Raw genomic sequence first — 19,196 nt, 5'->3', positions numbered from 1 at the left:
CAAAAACACAGAGAAACCCTCCTGGGCTGGTAGGCCAGGATGGCTTCTTCCACTACAGCAAAAGGCCCGTGGCTGTGCCAGAAATGCTAAGTGTTACTCTAGATGTTACTTGGGAGTTTGCCTGTCCCAGAACGGCAAAAAAGCACAGAGCCTTCTCTATAGCCATTTATAGCTCAGAGGGGGCTATGACATCGTTAGATGCAGCTTGGAAGGACAGTTTCTGTCTTCCTACCGAAAGCAGGGTGTCTGGGGCATCCCTCCCCCTGCAAGCCAGCACCAAGGATGGAGAATGCTCTCTGCTCATTGTTTTCACACCCTCATTCTCCTTCTCTAAGTTTCGCACCCCCCCCCCCCCCCCCCCTTCCCTCCCAAGCTCATTTCTCTTTCCATTCCCCCCAGCACATAACAAGATGGAAGTCAAAATTGACTTCCTTTGTGAGCTCCGGTACTAAGAACCTAACACATCGCTTTCCATGTACTAGAGTGGCTGTATTGGGTATTTCAGTCCCAACCCATCTCTATTTCAAAGTCATACTTTAATCTGGAATGTCAGGTAGAACATGAAACAATATTAATCTATGCTACATAAATAATTTCCTTCAATTATCAGGAAAGAGTAGCAAGACATGAATTTTCAGGTTGATTGAGTTTTAATCTCTAAGTTCAAAAATTAATAATTTAGGTAGGTGAGTTGTTTCCCCCCCCCCCCCCCTTTTTTTTAAACAGAAAATTAAAGGTTTGATATTTCCCTTCCTAGAGAAGGAAAAAAAAAAAAAAAGATAATTTGGATCAAAAGGTCAGGGAACATTCATAAGTTGGAAATGTGACAATTATGAAATTATTCACAGAAGGAAATACTTAGAATTCAATGCAAGACGGCCAGATTCATCACAAGGCACAAGAGATTGACAATCTATTATGAATGCCTCACATCACAGATAAATATTTCAATGCAAATAAATAAAGGATGCTGAGTGTTTCTCTTCTGAATGACTTTTCACAGCTCACTGAACACAATAGTTCAGGGACTCCGCGATGTCCCAGACTCCTGTCCAAACTTTGGCATCCCCGAAGGCTTCCTGCACTGAGCACAACCAGGTTACACTGCAATTTCAATTTGGAGATACAAAGAACCAATTAATCCGTTTCCCTCTAAGAGAATGTAAAAACAGTCTTGGGTGCATTAGGACGTTCATGGACATTGTGAAGCTGGCCCAGCTTTGTTTTGTGCTTCCCTTGTAATTACTACGAAATGTACCATTCTTGTCAAACCTAATGACTTTTCTTTTTTGGTGCAAGGGAGAGAAAAAGAGAAAAGACAAGGATGTCTCTGAGCATATGGCTGTTTTACTCTGCAGATGGATATGAGAACAAACCGAGATATATGGCTGGTGAACTATGCTCAGATAAAGCTTTTCTGCTACTGTTTTCTTACCTGGCACTGTGTGTATTCTTTTTGATCTGTACTGCACACCAAAAATCCAACAGAATAAAAAAAATCTAAGATGAGATTGCTTGAAAAGAAGAAAAAAAACAAATGTTTTAAAAGGATACTTGCAGAAGAAAATGATTTTCTTTTTTTAAATAGGGACCTGCTTTGGACTCTTAACTGCTTTCATCTGTTAAAAGTAATTGTATTATTTTAACCACCAGCAGGAAATTCCATGCTGTGTATTGCTTCATATAAAACCATTTGTAACTTTACAGCTTTTTAATTTTGCAGCAGCTGCACAGAAAAGGAAAATGACAATGTAGAATTACATCACTTATGGCTGCTTCTCCATTAAAACAATATAACTAGAAAACATTTGCATGGTCATAATAAATGCTGAAAAACACATTTGAGTGAACAGAAAAGAAATTTTCAGGATTTGCAAAGATACAGAGCTGGCCTGGAAGGCGTTCCATTTAGCACTCGAGCAAATGAGAGTGCATCTATTACTCATTTGAACTTTAATGAAACTCAGTCCTTTAAAAGGATGGGACACAGCTCAGCTCAGGAAATTCAATGTTCCTCTTATTATAAGAGCACAGAAAGATCTGTGTGGAAAATGTAATTTAAAATATTAACTGATGCACCTTACATCAGGGATACATCCACAGTGGATGCCAGAACATGAATAAAATTATTATTGCAGAATTAACAGATTATAGACATTTAATTATTATTATTTTTTAAAGCAACTACTTGTGTTCAGAAACTCATAGACTTAACTTTGCTATACAGCCTGATTTTCACAGAATGGAGGTTATGTACTAAATAAAGACCATGCTTCTATTAAGCATCCAGCCTGGGGCATCAAGATATCATTAGTATCTTCAGAAAATCCTGTGCATTAAAGACATATCAAAGAATGTTTGTGATCAACTGATAATTCTGGAGAGGACTTTGCTGCTCATATACTTTCTGAATCATGACTGGAGTTATCTAGGGTGGGGAGGATTGGGAGGAAGATTGGAAAGGAGGAAGAATTTTTTTTTCTCTAAAAGAAGCAATTCTGAAGGCAATATTGAAATGATGGAATCCAGATGGATAATACTTTTAATACGCTTACAGACTTGAGATGCACAGCTAATAAGAAACCATGCTTGTAAGGTAATTCCACATGAAATGCAAAATACACGAATATTATAATATAAACAATAAGCAAGTTAATATACAGTTGCACACTACTGGTAGAGATCAACACGTTCACATGTCCAGACCATCTACAGGCTCCAAACTACTTTCACATATAACTTGAATACATAAGTAACTATGAGAATGACATCTTACCACATACAACTTTTTCAAAAAAAAAAAAAAAAGATTTAAAAGAAAATTCACAAGCTTTGAATTTTTTAAGTTCTAACCACATAGATTTGTGATCTGAATTAATCTGAAAGCAAATTTTGCAGTTACCTTCAACGTCCATTGGACACAAACGCACAATCTTAAGGAGAAAATCCATGACTTAGATGGACTTAGACTTAGGTCTCAAACATGGGTTCTGCTCCAGAAAATACTACTTCAGTAAAACAAAAATTATGCTATATAGATTGTTTCATAGATTCTACCTGTGATCATCTTTTTCAAACAAATACTTGCAGGCATCAGTCACAGACAACGACAGAGAACCGTGCCCCACGGCAATGACCTGCCATCCCAGGCCAGCTCCCCAGGACACGAAGCCTATCAGCAGTTTTTAGTGCACAGGCAGTCAGTGAGCACCAAGTTCCTGCCATGGTCTGTGCCCCACTTGCATCACTAAGAGTTACCATCCGTAAGTACAAAGTATGGGAAGAGCATACAAGGAAACAGTTCCTCACAAATTTCCGATATGCCTTTAGGTGTATCATAAATATTGATTGTTACTGATTCACCACTTTTCCACCCGGCTCTCCTTGATGGGACTAAATTAATACACAGACATGGGATTTGTGTGTCACAGGTACCATCCTACAGGATTCTGGTCTGCTAGTGCGGCAGGTCAAATTCTATCATCAGATGCAAGAGTTTGGTTTCTATTTGATCCCTTCGCCCTAATCCTAAAATATACATTTGAAATCAATTCTCTCTGTGCAACACCACAGGAAATTACATACATTTCAGAACTGATTCAGGTATCAGTTGACTCAAATTACTTTTTCTAATGTACTGAAATACATGTTTTGGTAATGACACCAAGGGATGAGGGAAAACAAGATGAAAGCAGGACTTAAACTTAACCCTGATATGCAAACAAGACGATTTTTTTTTTTAATTTGCAGTGCAATTTTACATTGAATTCTGACATGAGAAAGCCCCAATAAGCTATCATTCTAAAACGTTTAACCACGTGCACTAAAATTCCAAAATCCAAGAAACTGCTTTGTATTTTCAATCCAGTATTGTTCCTCTTGAGCCTCCACACAAGTGTCTGTGCTGATTAAAAACATTCATTGTTTTCAGAAGCATAAACCTACACATACGTACACAAAGCAGACATCTGCAGAGAAAAGTTGCCTAACTCTAACCCAGCACAGAAAAATAAAGAGAGGAGTTCGAGTATCTGCTCTTTTTAATATTCAACAATTGCTTATATGATTAGCATTACTTTAAAAAAAGAACACTGTATAACATACGCATTCCTTATTTTTGAGACGACCCTTTTCAACCTCTGCCAATGCGCAGGAGCCTCTAAATAGGGCCCTTAATTCAGACAAAGCACTTCCGCATGGACCTAAGCCCATCCATATGCGGGATGCTCAACTTCGTGTAACACTTGGGCTCCGTCAGCATCCCCGGCATGGAACCACATGTTTGAGCGATGTCCTAAACAGGGACAGCTTTCCGAGTTGGGCCAGACACAGACAATTGCTAAATACTTCTGAAAATCCCATCTGACATTTCTAGGGAATAACTTTCTTATTCCATCTCTCTTTGGCAGGCCAACGAGCATGAGAGCGTTTTCATTTTTCTTCTCTCATCTGGTAAAGTTTTCAGGTTTCTGGGATGTATCATGGATCTAACCTAAGATCACGTGAGATCCACCTTCCCAAGTACTTTTAGATTGCTGCTCCCAGTGTTTTCTGTCAAAAACAACTTTAATCCCCATGGTGTTCAGTGTGTTATTGCCTCACATGAAAGGCTACAGCTTCCGATTGTCCCACACTTTAAACAAGATTACAGGCCAAAGGGGGAGAATTACTATTTGGGGCTATGCATTTGTCTTTAATACAACTCTTCAGATGGCTACTTCTACTACAAATATTTCCTTCTTGCAGTACTTCCAGGGCTCTACCATCACGTTCATTATGTATGATATGAACCTTAGTGTTTTTGATTTTGTTACGGTTGTTGCTAAACACATACACACATATTTGCAAGGAATACCCAACAGTTTGATATTTTTCTGAAGGCGTACCCAATACTAACACAGCATCATTCTTTCATCCACTCACAGTCATCCACTAGCAAGCAGTCCCTGCTGAAGACCCACATTTCAGAGGTCACTGAAGGATGTGCTGACCTTAGCAAAGAGATCTGAAAGATATCACTGGGCCCAAATCAGTTTCCACTGCTCCCCTCTACGTTAAAACTTTCACTTAATCATAGCTAGGGCATGAATCATAAAAACGTTACAGGTTTGGCTCCATAGACTACAATGTAAGCCAACACATGGATTTATAGCGCACCAGTTACCCTGTGGTAACTTCCCAGTGACCCAGCAGTCACCAAGAAGCAAATTCCCTGAGCCACCTCACTTGTCCTGGGACATAAGGAGATGGGCACTTCGTGCAGAGCAGCTACCAGTGTAAACCTCCCAGGTTGCCTGAGGATGACCTGTGCTTGTAGCCTTCCCAAACACCCATCCCTCTCCCTTAACAACTCCAGTTGGGCACAAGGTTGCCTGTAGGCACCAGAATGAACACGCAAAGCAGACAAATGTTGCCCAAGCAACTCCAAACTGTGTACATTTTAGCTAGGAGTTACTCATAGTATTTCCAAGTAAATGCAAACACTGCAATCACATCTAAGGACATAGGTTTTAGAAGAAGCAATACACATTTTTTAGATCATTAAGGCAGCATCGTAAGAGAGAGGATTTAATTTTCAAGTTAGCTGCTTACTGGACAAACACTGAAGTGGAAATGGCTGTGCAGCAGCCATGCCGACTAACGAGCTGCTCCAAGAAGAAGCCGGGTACTCACTCTCGGAGCATGTACACACAACTCAGGCTTTCAGAATGACTCAGTCAACACCTGAAGATGAGTCTTGAAAGCTTGTTTATGTTGTTGTATGGTACTGAATCTACTATAGCTGGATGCACTTAATAATCCCAGTAGTTAGTGCACACACCTATAAAACAGCAAATAATAAATATCTGGGATCCCAGAAGCTGCCAAGCTGGATGCAGTGTTAAATAAGGAATTACCATCAGACCACACTGGAAATTTCCTAATACCCACTCTTTAGACTCAGTGTGTGCTTGTGATGCAGGCTCCCAACTCCCCTGACATTAACTGCTTCATAATAGAGCTTCCTGGATGCATGCATCAGCTCCGATGGCAATCAGACCTCCCTGGCTACACGTACTCTGTGTGTTTAAAAACAAAGGTCATTTGGTGAAGACATTATTAGTTAGTGTGCACAATTTTGCAATGTAGCCTACTGTATACAGTGATATAAGTGGGGGAAAACGATGGCAGTGAATAGATGTAATTATATGTAGAACCAGTGACGCCACATACAATTCGGAAAGTACAACACAATCAGAGTGTCAATTATTTAAACCATAATTAACATAGCTCTGCATGTCTTTCCAGGGCTCTCACAGAACATAGAGCATTGTTATAGTGGAAGAAAAGAGAAAATAAAATATTAATGGAGGACTGCTTTGTTCTCAGCACAGTGAGATAGAGGTGGTTGTAAAAACTGGATTCCTGCAGTTGCTACTGCTTTAATTAGGAAGGTCGCTATCTTCCTAGACTTCCTTGGATTCCTTTAATTTCCACAGAGGAAAACGGCTTCTGAATTTTATTGAACACAGTTGAATTTTTATTTTCAAAAATCAAAACAGAAACATTTCTTGGCATCTGTTATGAGCACTGGGTGTTATTTGCTCTTTAGAGATAAAGCTGTTTTTATACAGGGATATAGCTTGTGGGGAAAAAAAAGAAGGGCCAAATATATTCGTACTGGGAAAGCTGCTCAACAGGGATATCACAGTCAGCAGAAAATATCTAGCCAACCTAATTCATCCCATGCTAGAATCCACTTAAGGCCAAGGAAATACAATAGATAATATATAGTTTCACAACACTGATCCAAATACTGTCTTTAACTCATTCATTCCCGGAATGTAACAACTTGTTTTCTGGAAAAACAGTACAACTCACATGGGCAGCGTGGTGATGGCTGGGGTAGGAAAATTACCTGGGTTTTGTGACTAAAGGAATGTTCTTTATCTCAATTACAGCCCAGATGGAATCACTGACACACCACACCAAAATAACACTCAAGTATAAACAGTAGAAAAATGACTGAATAGAGCTTTTTAGTGATGGTGTAATAAAGACACTTAAGGTTTCAGTTATATACATACTATTTAGCATAAAATTAGAAAATATGGCCTGTGCACAGATTGACACTGGTTACTTCAGATTTATATTTCTTTATGAGCTTCCATTGCATTTAGAACTGTTTACGAAGCTAACAATGAAGCCAAAATGTAAGCTATGAGAATGAGAAATCTTGCTTCTGTATTTTTATAGACTATTTCCTTTTATTTAAGCGTGGTATATATTCATCAGTGCTACTAGTTATTCTGTTGCAGAACAAATTCAAAAGTTACAGTCTATGAAGCACTCGGCAAGAATTTACTCCTTACCTAGCACATCTTCCCACTATGATCTTGCAAACAACTGAAGAGATACACAGATGGGCTTCCAAGCTGCAACCAGGGCCAACATCTACTACACAATATAGCAAGGAGATACAGGTTAAAACTTGTAGAGGGAATTTCAACAAAGGAAAAGAAAAGCCTACATAAAATTTGCATTTTGTTCCTATAGTTCATTCTTGGAGGTCACAGCAGTGAAAATTGTTTGTAAATATGAAAAACAAGATGGAAATCACGAGGAGAGGTTATCCATATGCTATCCAGGGTAGCTCCAACTCTGTCTCTAACCTCGGAGTTAAAGAGATTCCTAAGCCCGCAAATAGTTAGCACTGCTCTTCTTTTGAAGCAGCAAAGATTGCTGGGTGTTTGAATGAATTCAATGCAAATACTGTTTAGTTGCATTTACTAATATAATTGAATACAAAATTACCTTTCATGAATCTAACATGTCTGGACTGGATTAATAGTGCAGGCGCTTTGCCAGGAAGATGGCAACTAGTGCCACTTTTCAGATAGCATTTATTTGGGCAGTTTCCCTAATGTGGCTTGTAATTACACAGAACTTCACATTTTCCATAAAGATGTATGCAAATGGAGCTCAAGACCTATTTAGAAGACTTAAAAGATTCATTGCTCTCATGAAGGTTTTGCATTTCAGTGAATTTTGTTCAAGTATCGGTGACCTTATTAAGGGATCCAAACACTTCTGCCTTACCATTTTCGCTAAACACGTCTTGTTAATAGATACGCTTTAAAAGCAAGTCAGCAGAGAGAGCTCATCCTTTGAACTAGCACCACGAAGCAATTTCTGCAAGAAGAAATGGCACTTGCGGAGACCGTGTTTGCAACAGCACCCCAGCACCAGCGCCTGCAAATGGGCACGCTGCCCCCAGACACGTACGACAGGAGGGTGGAGTCAGGCACCGCCTGCACCTGAAGCATTGGTTTAGTCACCAGCTTTGAAAAATGTCAAGCATCTCCCAAAATTTAGGTACCCAGAGACCTGCACATACCAGGCAGGCGCTCATAACACTGCCACTGTCCGTCAGGACTGACGCCACTTCTCTTAACGTGCCATCACTTTGCTCCTGTCTATTCTGCTTTCAGGGTGTTCTCTAAATCCCTGATGCCAAAACAGGATTTCCAGAAGTATACAAGGCAGGCCTGCTGGATACAACAGCAGAACAGGGTAGAAAGGCTGCAGGTAACAGATGCAGGGTGGGAATTGGGGCTAGCTGTTGGTGGTGGGTACCTGAGCAGCACAGGTCTTCAGCAGGACGAACAGAAAAGGACTCACGCATCTTCACCGCTTGAGTCACTTCAGATTTCATAGATAAGGATCTCATTTTGTGATCTGCAGGCCCAATCCCATCCCTGCTATAATTAGAAAATAAACCTCCACTGATTTTAGAGGAAGCACCAAGCACCAGTACCTCTCTTCTATTCCCCAGCTGGAGCTGCACGTATTTTTGACAGCTATTTTATACATTCTCTGTGTAGCTCTGGCTGACAAGACTTTTGCCACTGACTACCAGGGAACTAGTCACTATTTGCATATGATTTCAGTAAATATAAACCAAGGAGATTTTTAATTAGAAACCTCAGATAATTTCCATAATATCATTCAGACCAAAATGTTAAAAAAAAAAAAAAAACTCAACATAGGGTAATAGGTCCTTCAGAAAGAGACTGACCGCAAAAAAGGAATGCAAGCAGAACAAAATGAGACAGCTAAAAAGAACTTCCATACATCAATGTTCAATTTTTATAGTAATTTCTGTAGGATGTTAAAACCAGGAACAAAGCATTTATAATCAGATAACTCACTGGTCTCGCAGCACTTACTGCCTGATGACACCGTAAGCTGACACAAGGAAGAAAGGTTGCTTTTCAGTAAAAATGGGATAAACAACTTAGCCAAAATACTATTTCCCACATTTTGTTTCAGGGATGGTGCAAAATGTTTTGGAAATGACATAAAACATATCTTTCAATGTATTATTTTTTAGGGGAAGAAGGAAAAAGTTTCTTTTTTTTTAATGGAAATTCACATTTTTTTCCTTTTGTTTACCAAGAAACTAAATGGTGAATTTTACCTATCTATATATCTACAAGAGGTATTGTTCCAAGAACTAGGTACAAGACCAGGCACCAGTTTCCTTGTTGTCTGCAACCCCTCTTTGAGGGAGAAGAAAGCCAGTATGTACATGTAACACACACAGACATTATTCATTACTGGACTGATACACATCAAGTTCACCACCACTTTGCAAGCCAGAAAATAACGGATCAGAGTTAAAGGTTAGGTGGAATGATGACAAATCGCACACTTTGTCCCAGACTCATCAGAAACCAGACCTAACCGGGTCCCGTGCAACACAGCAAGCCAGTCTGAAAGCAGGCATGCTGCTGAGCAGAGAGAAAGAAGAAATCCATGGCCGTGCTGCTTCTCCACAGAAATTCAGATTGCGTTTTCTCCAGAGCAGCACTGAGAAAGCACCCCCAGCTCCGGCAGAGCTAGGCTCTCCTGGCAGCATGCAGCAGGGTCCTGAGCAGGGCTGCTGAGCTGCGGGGAAGGGACGACCCCAGCAGCCTCGCAGCTCAGCACCGGGCGGGAACGCCAAAGGCTGGTTTGTGCTTGCAGACGGGTTTTAAAGAGGATAGAGAAAAACGGGATACAGCGTAAGGCTATAAATCCACATTAAGTGCTTTGGCCACGTTTAGATACAGATCTTCGGGGTGCGGCTACTGATAAGAAGGCTTCATTTAGAGGAACACACGGGGATTTCACCAGTAAAACACCTGATAAAATCACAGGGACTGAGCGCTGTACCACGTGCAGTGCTAGCAAACACAGCTTTTTTACTTGAGAATACTGCAAACCTGGAGAGAACCTAATTACAATGAATAAAGAATTTAAAAGGGAGAAAAGGACAAGCCAGAAGAAATATATAAATTTTAAAGACTAAAACTTCTGAAAACTTAAGGTAAAAATTTTAAAACTTATGGAACAAGTTCAGGGAAAAAACAAGCCTTAAGCTGCTGTAAGTCACCGTGATTAAGGAGCATCCCATGGCAATGCCAGCAGGACAGCACACAGGCAGAGAAGCATTCTGGAATAATGGGACATGAGAATAACAAATGCAATAGTCACAGCCTAATAAAAATGTAAGGACAGACGAGAAATACCAAAAATACAAGCTTCTCTGCTAAAATTAGCCACAGCATTCTGTAGATACATAGTCTACGTTACTAATGAAGAGCAAAACAGTATTGCTTACACAGAACAAAAAGCCTACAGAGAAAGAAATACTACAGAAGAGAAGGATGACCAGGATGACTTAGCCAGAGATATTTAAATGTTGCAATTCAGAAGTTTGCAAACAGCAAGTCTTGTGACTTAAATGTTGTATTAACATGCTATTCTGTGTTGTCTTAAGAAATAAAGCTACAGAAGAAAATGGTGTCAGACATCTATTTCTCTTTTCAGTGTTACCAAAAGAGAGTAATCTAGCTGCAGGAATAAAGAGGCCGTGATGAGATCTGGGAAAACTGTACTGTCCTGGAACAGAGAGAGGAAATACCACCGCTCTTCTGACAGTGCAAAGGAAGAGGGCTTGTCCGCCAAATTGTTTTCAGCAGCACTGGACAGGGAATGATCTATAACCAACTCCTTCAGGGGCAAAAACACTCCCAAAGAACCTAAAAACGTCTCTGTGAAGGTTAGACTCTCGAAAACAGATGGAAGAGCCTGAACGGACAAATACAATCCCCCCAAAGAATGGACTACATACCAAAAGAGAACCAGCCTTGGCACACCTAGATGAGTTCTGAAAGTTTTATTTTGTTTGATGAGGTAACAAGCCCCAGCGCTGACAAAAAGGCAGAGAAGTTGTGGAAAGTACCCCCTGCCTGCCGGCCCTCGTCCCACAGCAGTCAGAAAGGAGAATGAATAGGTGACTAAAGCAGGGTTAAAATCAGAGAAGACAGCAAAAAAGAAAAATGTTAATAGTGATGAGAGTAGTTGTGTGAAGAGTCATCAGTGAAAAAGGGGGTGGCTCATTGCCTGGATTGGGCTGGCCAAGGGATACAAGCAGAGATGGTGGAAATGGGTGTCTGAGCAGGCAGTGTTTATTTACGCTGTTGTTCTATCTAGCCATCTAGTGTTACCATGCTGATGAGAGGCTTTATAATTTCTTCTTTCTGTTATTTTAATTTTATATTTACTTTCATCCCATTTTTTTTCTGCCTGGTAAGTTGTCCCACATTAAGGAAGTTTAGATAGAAGGCAAAGGCAACACTCATTCCCTAACTGTGCTTTCCCTAGGTATCTTTTTATCCCAAGGACACGGAACAGTGTGCTAAATTCAGATGTCACCATGTGGTCAGGGCCGACAAATGTTGACTATTTCTTAGAATAATACTCATACTGTAGCTGTCCTTTGTGGTCCTGGGGGGCTTTGTTTGCTGGTACATTACCAAAACAGAGATCCAAACACGAAACCTTTTTTTCCTCAATGTGGGTGTTCAGGAAGTTGCATGCCTGTGAAATCCATAGGATATAATTGAAACAGTTTTGCAATCTAATGAGAGAGAACTCAAAATAGGGCCTTTGTGGTATTTGCACATTGAAAACAATTGGGAGTTTTGCCTGAAAAATAGCCAAGGACCAAGCCCCCACAGCAACATTTTCCACAGCTCGAAGTCCACACTGGTGCACCATTAGTCCCACTTAAGCCTCAAAAATAAGGCTTAAAAGGACACGAGTAATATATAGGGCTTGGGCTGAGCCTCAACCCAAGGGGAAATTTTCCCCCGAAAGCAATTTTATTGTTGCTTTCTTCACCGCTGACCAAGATATCGCTTACAAACACTATAAACCACTTTCCTGCTCGGTGCCTGATGGCAAGCAGTCCCTCTCCTAACTTTAACCGAATAAAAGCAACAGTAAAACATTGTTTGTACCCATCTGGGCAATTATCACTAGATGCTGGAAAGTAATAATAGTATGTTTGCATAGGAGATGGCAGAGTTTCCGAAATGAAATTAAACTAGGTCCAGGGCAGGAACTAGTTCTAACTGTGCAATAAAATTTAGCTAGAAGTCGGAAAAAATGTAGGTTGGGGAAAAAGCTTCTTGTCTCAAGTGCTGCTGTGTTTCATCTCTCCTGCTGGTCATCGCTGAGCTCTGCAGGCCCGTGGAGCTCCGTGGGGAGTTAAACAGGGCCCTTGCTCAGAGGCCTGGAAAGCTCCTTATCTGCAGATCCGAGCACCTTCTTTTGTTGTGCTGGCCTCTGTTTGTTTCTCAGCTAATCTCAGCGGAGCCCTGGGTTCCTTTAGCTTTCTGCCCTTTCCCGCAGGGACCGGCAGTGTCACTTACAGGCCGTGGTGCAGACCTGCAGGCTGAGGCAGCTGGCTCTGGGCATCTCGGCTTTGCAGGCCTCCTTAGATAATAAAACACCTCAAGCCTGCAAAATTTTAATCTGCATTGATGTTTTTGTGGTAGTAGAGAAGGATGCGATAGCTGCACGTGAACCTCTGCAGGACAGCAGAGCAGCAAGAGGAAAGGTGTGGGGAATGGGCACTGTAGGTGAGGGCGGCAGCCCAAGGCTGTAGGCGCCAGTGGGAGAGGATTGATGCTGCCGGCGACGGGAGGGAGCGGGTGACATTGCAGGTGGCAGGGTGCGGCTGGATCCAGCATGAAAGAGGGCTGGTGTCAGTGGCGGGGTAGGAGAGGCAGAGTGCGGCGGGGGATGAAGGTGGCTGGGTACCAGCTCCCCCAGGACAGCACAGGTTGGAGGCAGCAGTGGCACGCAGCCTGCTGTGCAACTTGGGCTGGGACAGGCAGGCAGCAAAGCCTGACACAAACACTGAGCTGCAAGGAAAAAACACAAACCCTGTGACAGACTGAAAGGAGGAGAGAGGAGAGGAAGGGAGATGCAGTTATAAGGCACTCACAAGCCCCCGCACTATTTCAAACACCGCGAGTACAATGCAAAAATCACTGCAGGATCCGGATCCAAAATAGCGATGACAGGAAGGTGTTACTACAGCCTTACCATGATATCGTGTATGCCATAGCCACAGGAACAGCACCCAAAAAGAAGGGTTTGATGTACGATTTTTAACTTCTGTTTCACGCTTATTTTCTGTTTAGAAAAAAAGAAAGGCTGCTGTCACAAAAACTTGGTCTTTTGCAGGGAAGTTTGTTTAATCTCTAATTTTACAACAAGCTGTTCCCCTTCATCCCAAAACACAGTCTTTTAGTAAAGCAGAAATATCATTTCCTATCACAGGGCATGCAGCTATGTCAAATAAGCATGTCAGAAAAGCACAGACTATTTGGCGGGGTGTGCAGGTGGGCTGCCTGCTTTAAAACCTCTGCATTTTTCTCTCTTCCTGCTTATTGGGAAATTAGAAGCAAACCGGCCAGCTGCATTTTGAACCTAATGGATCCTGAGGCACTTCCTCTGTCCGCTTTCTCTTTACCTCTTTTACTGCAGAATCTGAATCTATTTGTTATTTCAAGTGTTGGCCTATTTTCAGCAGCGATTATGATGGTACCACAATGTGCAACTTGACATCTCCTCCTCTCCTCTCATTCAAAGCCTCCCAGGGCCCAGCCATTTCACACAGGCTTGCTTTAGGCATTTATTAAATATGCACCTTCCAGTAGGGTTTAAAAACACCAACTAATCTCATCAGAGGCCAGAGACCTCCAGATATGTAAATCTACATCTGTTCCTCTTCAAAGGAAAGATTCTCCTGGATTACTCCAGGAGAAATGCATCCCACCCGGATATAGCCACTGAACCAGAGAAAAAGAACTCCCATGGCAAATGTGCCACCTCAAACTCGCCAAGATCCAACGACAATGAAATTACACTTAATGTAATTCACTGTTAGCTTTAAGAAGCAATTAAGTAAAAGGCAGTACAGCACTTGCCCTAGGCTGTTGGTTCCAACAGGGGCCGGTGGAAAGAGGCATATAATGTTAAAATTGGTAGCGTTAGTATTAACATAAGGATGAACTGTAGGTGGCTGCTCGACTACAGCGCTGTAGAAGAGCAGAGTCCATTAACAAGCAGCAAATCCCCATTTCTTCTAAAGCGTACCGTAGATGTTTGCCAGCGAAAGCATGCAGCAATATAATTAACTATTAGATTTTTATTAAACAAAAACCAGGATTCCCCCTCTCCCTTCCGAATGCCCCACCAGTACCTTCGCCTTCCCACGCTGAGAGGCAAGATCAAACAATTTTATGAAAAATATTTCAAAGCTGGTAGAGAAGAACTACACATTTCACCGCAGCAGAGCAATATGCACCCGGCACATACACTTCCTAAGAAGGAACAATCCCTCGCTTAGCTTTTTATGTCTGATTTTGTATAATATCACTTTAAAGGTAAGCACAAAGGATTTTTCTCAGTGCTGAGTCATGCTCTGTACACATATGAGTTTCACAGGTGAACCAGAGATGCTGCACACAAAATACAGCCTTAAAAAGAAATAAATTTGTTAACCAGAAACTATGGTGAAGTCTATTCATACAATAAATATTTATTCTACTATTGATAGAATAAATTTGTTAACCAGAAACTACGGTGAAACTATTTTTCATTCAGATGTATCCTGTGGTGTATTGACCACTGCTGAGGTTCACAATTTGACCATCAACACAAACAATCTGAATTTTCTATTATCTCCTCTCCACGTTGTTATTTGAAATATCTTTGGAAAGCTGTTTTTTGGCTAAAACAAACAAATATCAATCTGTCTGCTTGGGAAAAAGGTTATGTGATTATACATGTAAATATTATTTTAAATAGTCCTGAAATACAGTAGATAAATTTGTGATTAAATCATTCACTCAAGTTTTTAGCTACTTAAAATATTTATATATATTTCTCAGATTCTAAAAAATTTCTTGGCTGGTGCCATCATTTGTACATTATGAATTCTGCGTAACTAGAAGAGGCTAGTGCAATGATTTTAATATGCTTAAGGTTTATAAAAATGCAACTTTATGATTAAAGGGATGGAAGATTTTTATTTTATTTATTCATTCAAAAGGCAAAATGTAGCAACTACAAAGATGTAGGGAAAATATCCCCTGAGAAATTCAGAGAAGAGGTGAAACCTTGTTTCGAAAAGAGTGAAAGACATTTTAAATGACTTAAAATAAAAGTTAAAGTCTAATGAAGCCATCGCGTAAAAAGTGAAACTCAGATGCTCAATTAGGGCTTATATTTTTCTCACAGATGAGATCTGAGCGAACTCTTTAAAAGTCAACATTATCTGTCATAACAGCAGTCCTACCTCTCCCATTGCAAACAAACCACACAAAAAGGAGGGAAAGATGAAACAAGGGATACGGGCAGTGTGAATGGAGCCTAAATCTTTTAATTAACACCCTCTGAAAAGCACACTCTTTTTCCACCAAACTAATAAAAAGTGTGAGTGTGGGGTCTTTGTTGTTGTTCAAGCCTTGCCTGCGCTCTAAGGAACTGAGAAAAGGCTAATCAGGGTTATTTAAAGCCACTTTCTACTTGCCAGGCTCCAATATCTCATTAATTCACTCTTACTTGGCATCATTGTTTGATAGTGTTTGAAAATCACCAAAGAAACAAGGATTTCCCCTAATCCTGTCCATCAGAGGTAACTCTCTAGAAGACGATACCACGCCGCAGCACGCAGGACGTGCAAAAGAAGTGAGTGCTGGGGAAATATCCCCTTTTCATCGGGAACTGTATCACTCTGCGGCTCAACACACACCTGACACATCTGATGAGAGCGTGCCTGTTTGGGTCTGAACTTTACAAAAAAGGAATACATTAAGATGATAGTTTAAAGGAATTATCATGAATAACTAGTCTTTGCTTGCAGCTATCGGCTGGCTTCTTTAATCATACTGGTAAGGGCTTGACACATACAAAATTAGTAGTTGTCCGGGTGTGTATTTAAGTTATGAAAAAGAAAGGAAATTTTGATCATAGTCATAACTCTGAGAAGCTATTTCTTTGATTACCTTGTTGTCACAAACTACAGGATTTGATTAAAGATGATGACTGTCAATCTAGGATTTTATTTTCGATTTTTAATGGAACAGCACTCGCTCTGGGGGCTGGAAAGAAATCCAGATTATAGCACCATGCATGTCTTCAGCTCAGGAATGATCTTTGTCATGTCCAAAGTCACCTGAACTGAATTCCAGTTTCCTTTCCAAGAAGTTTCTCTTATGTACAAGCCAGCCCTTTATTGCTCACCCACATTAAAAACAAAACAAAACAACAACAACAAATAAAAACCAACCACACGCAGCTATATCCAAACTACATTTTAAAGCAGCAGTACATAACTGCGTGCTGTCTCCCCAGAGGTTTCAGTCAGCAGCCTCTGGATGACCAGGCCTAGCTGGCCTTCAGGGGACCAAACTCTTCACAGAGCTGTTCTTAAGTAGCCCCAATTTCCTTTTATTTCCTGTAAAAGGCACAAAGTAAGATTTCCTTACAAGAGGAGTGCAGTGAAGCAGCCAAGGAGCAGCCAAGAATCACGGCCAACAGTCTAGTTTCATACGCATCTTCAAAATGCAATGTTTTTAGCCAAGCATTTTGTCCCATGATATCTTATTTAGGTTTGTCATGTAACTTCTTATTTTTTGATTAGGTACAAAGTGACGTAAAGTTCAAAATCAAAGAGTTCGAAAGATGTAAGATTGCCACTGCGGAGCTGTATCCCAGAACATCCGATTGTCATGACCATGCCCATCTTTTTGGGAATGCTGATAACGGATGCTAATCGGGAAAGATTCGAAGGTTTCATCACACAGACTGCCTCCGAACTTTTCAGAGGAAAGGCAAGTCTTCAGCCCACAGACTGACTTTATAGTCTTCCAAAAACAATGATCTCTCTTCATTATTGGTTTTTAGGGTGAGCCAAAAATTGAGGAAGAGTAACTGTTGTACCCTCACTGCAAAGACAGGTGGACCACCGCAGCAGCACTGAGTTACCCCAACTCTCCCAACATCCCAGCTCAGATGCTGTTAGCACTGGGTTTATCGCTAGCCTTAAAGCTCTGTACACCATTAATCATGTTTGTTCATTGCTTATGGCTCATGGAAACCACCTGTGAAATGGGCTAATGTTCCTCCTACCATTCTTGTTTCCTAGCTCAGAAGAACATTTACCTCTGGCTTAGATTTCTTTGGTTATTGCAAATTTTGTTCCGTGCTGCTGGCAGCCAAAACTTCCAGAGCTAGTGGCAGGCACAGAAAACAATGACTTCAGCAGCAATTGATCGCCAACAAGCAGGGCAATGGCATCGGTTAATGCCGCTACCACAGTGCTCTGATACTTTTTGACAGTCTTTGATATTTCCTCTGTATCACAGAGAAATGTCCCAAACTCAAAACTCTCCGTTCAATTTTTCACATTTCTAAGTGCAGTTTCAGTTTTAATCCATATCTTTAGGAAGAGCTTACTTTGTCTCATGCATTTTATATGCCCTTTACTATTAGACGGACGGAAAATGTAAGTATTGATTCTGGACTAGGTAAGTTTACTGAATCATGAAGACATATGCTGAAACTGCAGCATAAAATGTACTCTGTAAAACAAAGAAAAATAAGTAGAAAATGATTACAGCACAAATTGTTTATGAATCCCTGTAGAGCAGCGTTGTGTAACAAACAAGGGAGAGAACCCCTTATGCCCAGCCGTATACAATCTAAATAACACTTTTTTTCCCCACACTTGATAAAAATCAACCAACAAGTAGAAAGACTATGCCACAAAATTTATAATAAATTTAATAGGCAAGTCGTTCATGCCCACAGCATGTGACCCTGGACAATTCTGCCAAAAAAAAAAAGGAGCAGTTTAAACTTTAAATATTGGGAATATTTTGATAAAGCTTAAGGTTTATGTCTTCATTAAAAGGCCAGTTAGCATTTACATCATATGTGAGGAACGCAGACTGTAGAATAAGGTCCCATATTGCAAAATCTGTCCAATTTTCAAACCTCTGTGTTAGCTAACTCCGAAGATATTTCAGAAGTTGAAAAGATTAGCTTTTTGTGTGTTCGAGGCATAATAAAAATAGATACATCAATTCCCAATATAAAATGAGAATCCAGTCAGTAGCCTGATGTTGATAAATGGAGGCTTTCAATTCTGGTGGACACTTCACCTTATTTTATATTACAATGCTGCTTTATTGCCACTGCTGTGGTTGTGAAATGTCACTGATTCTTTGGCTAATTAAAAGATGGGCAGCAGATTGCCATTAATGAGATTTGGCTTCCACAAAATAAGGCTCTCTTGGTGTGTGGCTGCGTAAGTCAGCTAAGAGAATCAGACCTCCCCTTAGATGAAGGGAATCTGTACAGATCACATCGAAGTAAATCTAAAAGTAATCCGCTGTATAAAGGAATGAGCTTTTTGCAATTGTATTTGAGTGTATGCAGGGGTCCCCCTTAGGGTTTTGCAGCCTCAAAGATAACACTCACTTGAGCTGGAACCTCTGAAGAAATACATAGCCAGCAGAAAACAAAGATTTAACTTGCAGGTCTGCTCCCAAGTATATGACTACATTAAAAACAAAACCAAAACAAAACAAAGAACACCCAAAGATACCCTTCTCCATGCTTGAGTTGCATGGTGGTGGAAAACAGACAGCAACATTAAAAACTGCTGCTAAAGAACTCGAACTTTTATCTCCAGTAAGACCTTTACTCTTCTGACTTTTTTGAAGATCAAAAAAGATCAAAAAGGCGAAAGAGCCTGATCTTTTGTGTGGTAATGATCCTATTTTACCAAGTTACTAAGCCCATTA

The 19,196-nt window shown here is 40.6% G+C and overlaps 1 protein-coding gene across 1 annotated transcript in view; it reads right to left on the bottom strand.

Annotated features, from left to right (window-relative positions):
- Window positions 1–19,196, bottom strand: part of LOC308176830 (uncharacterized protein) — a 472,043-nt gene that overhangs the window by 156,318 nt on the left and 296,529 nt on the right. The window contains exon 12 of the mRNA XM_080553100.1: window positions 13,423–13,512. Coding sequence (XP_080409226.1) covers window positions 13,423–13,512 — 90 coding nt within the window. The remainder of the gene's footprint in view (window positions 1–13,422; window positions 13,513–19,196) is intronic.

This window comes from Anser brachyrhynchus (assembly GCF_964034855.1).
Source record: "Anser brachyrhynchus genome assembly, chromosome: 12".
Lineage (NCBI taxonomy): Eukaryota > Metazoa > Chordata > Aves > Anseriformes > Anatidae > Anser > Anser brachyrhynchus.
The sequence above is the reverse complement of the archived record's forward strand: the minus strand, read 5'-3'. Positions and strand labels throughout refer to the sequence as shown.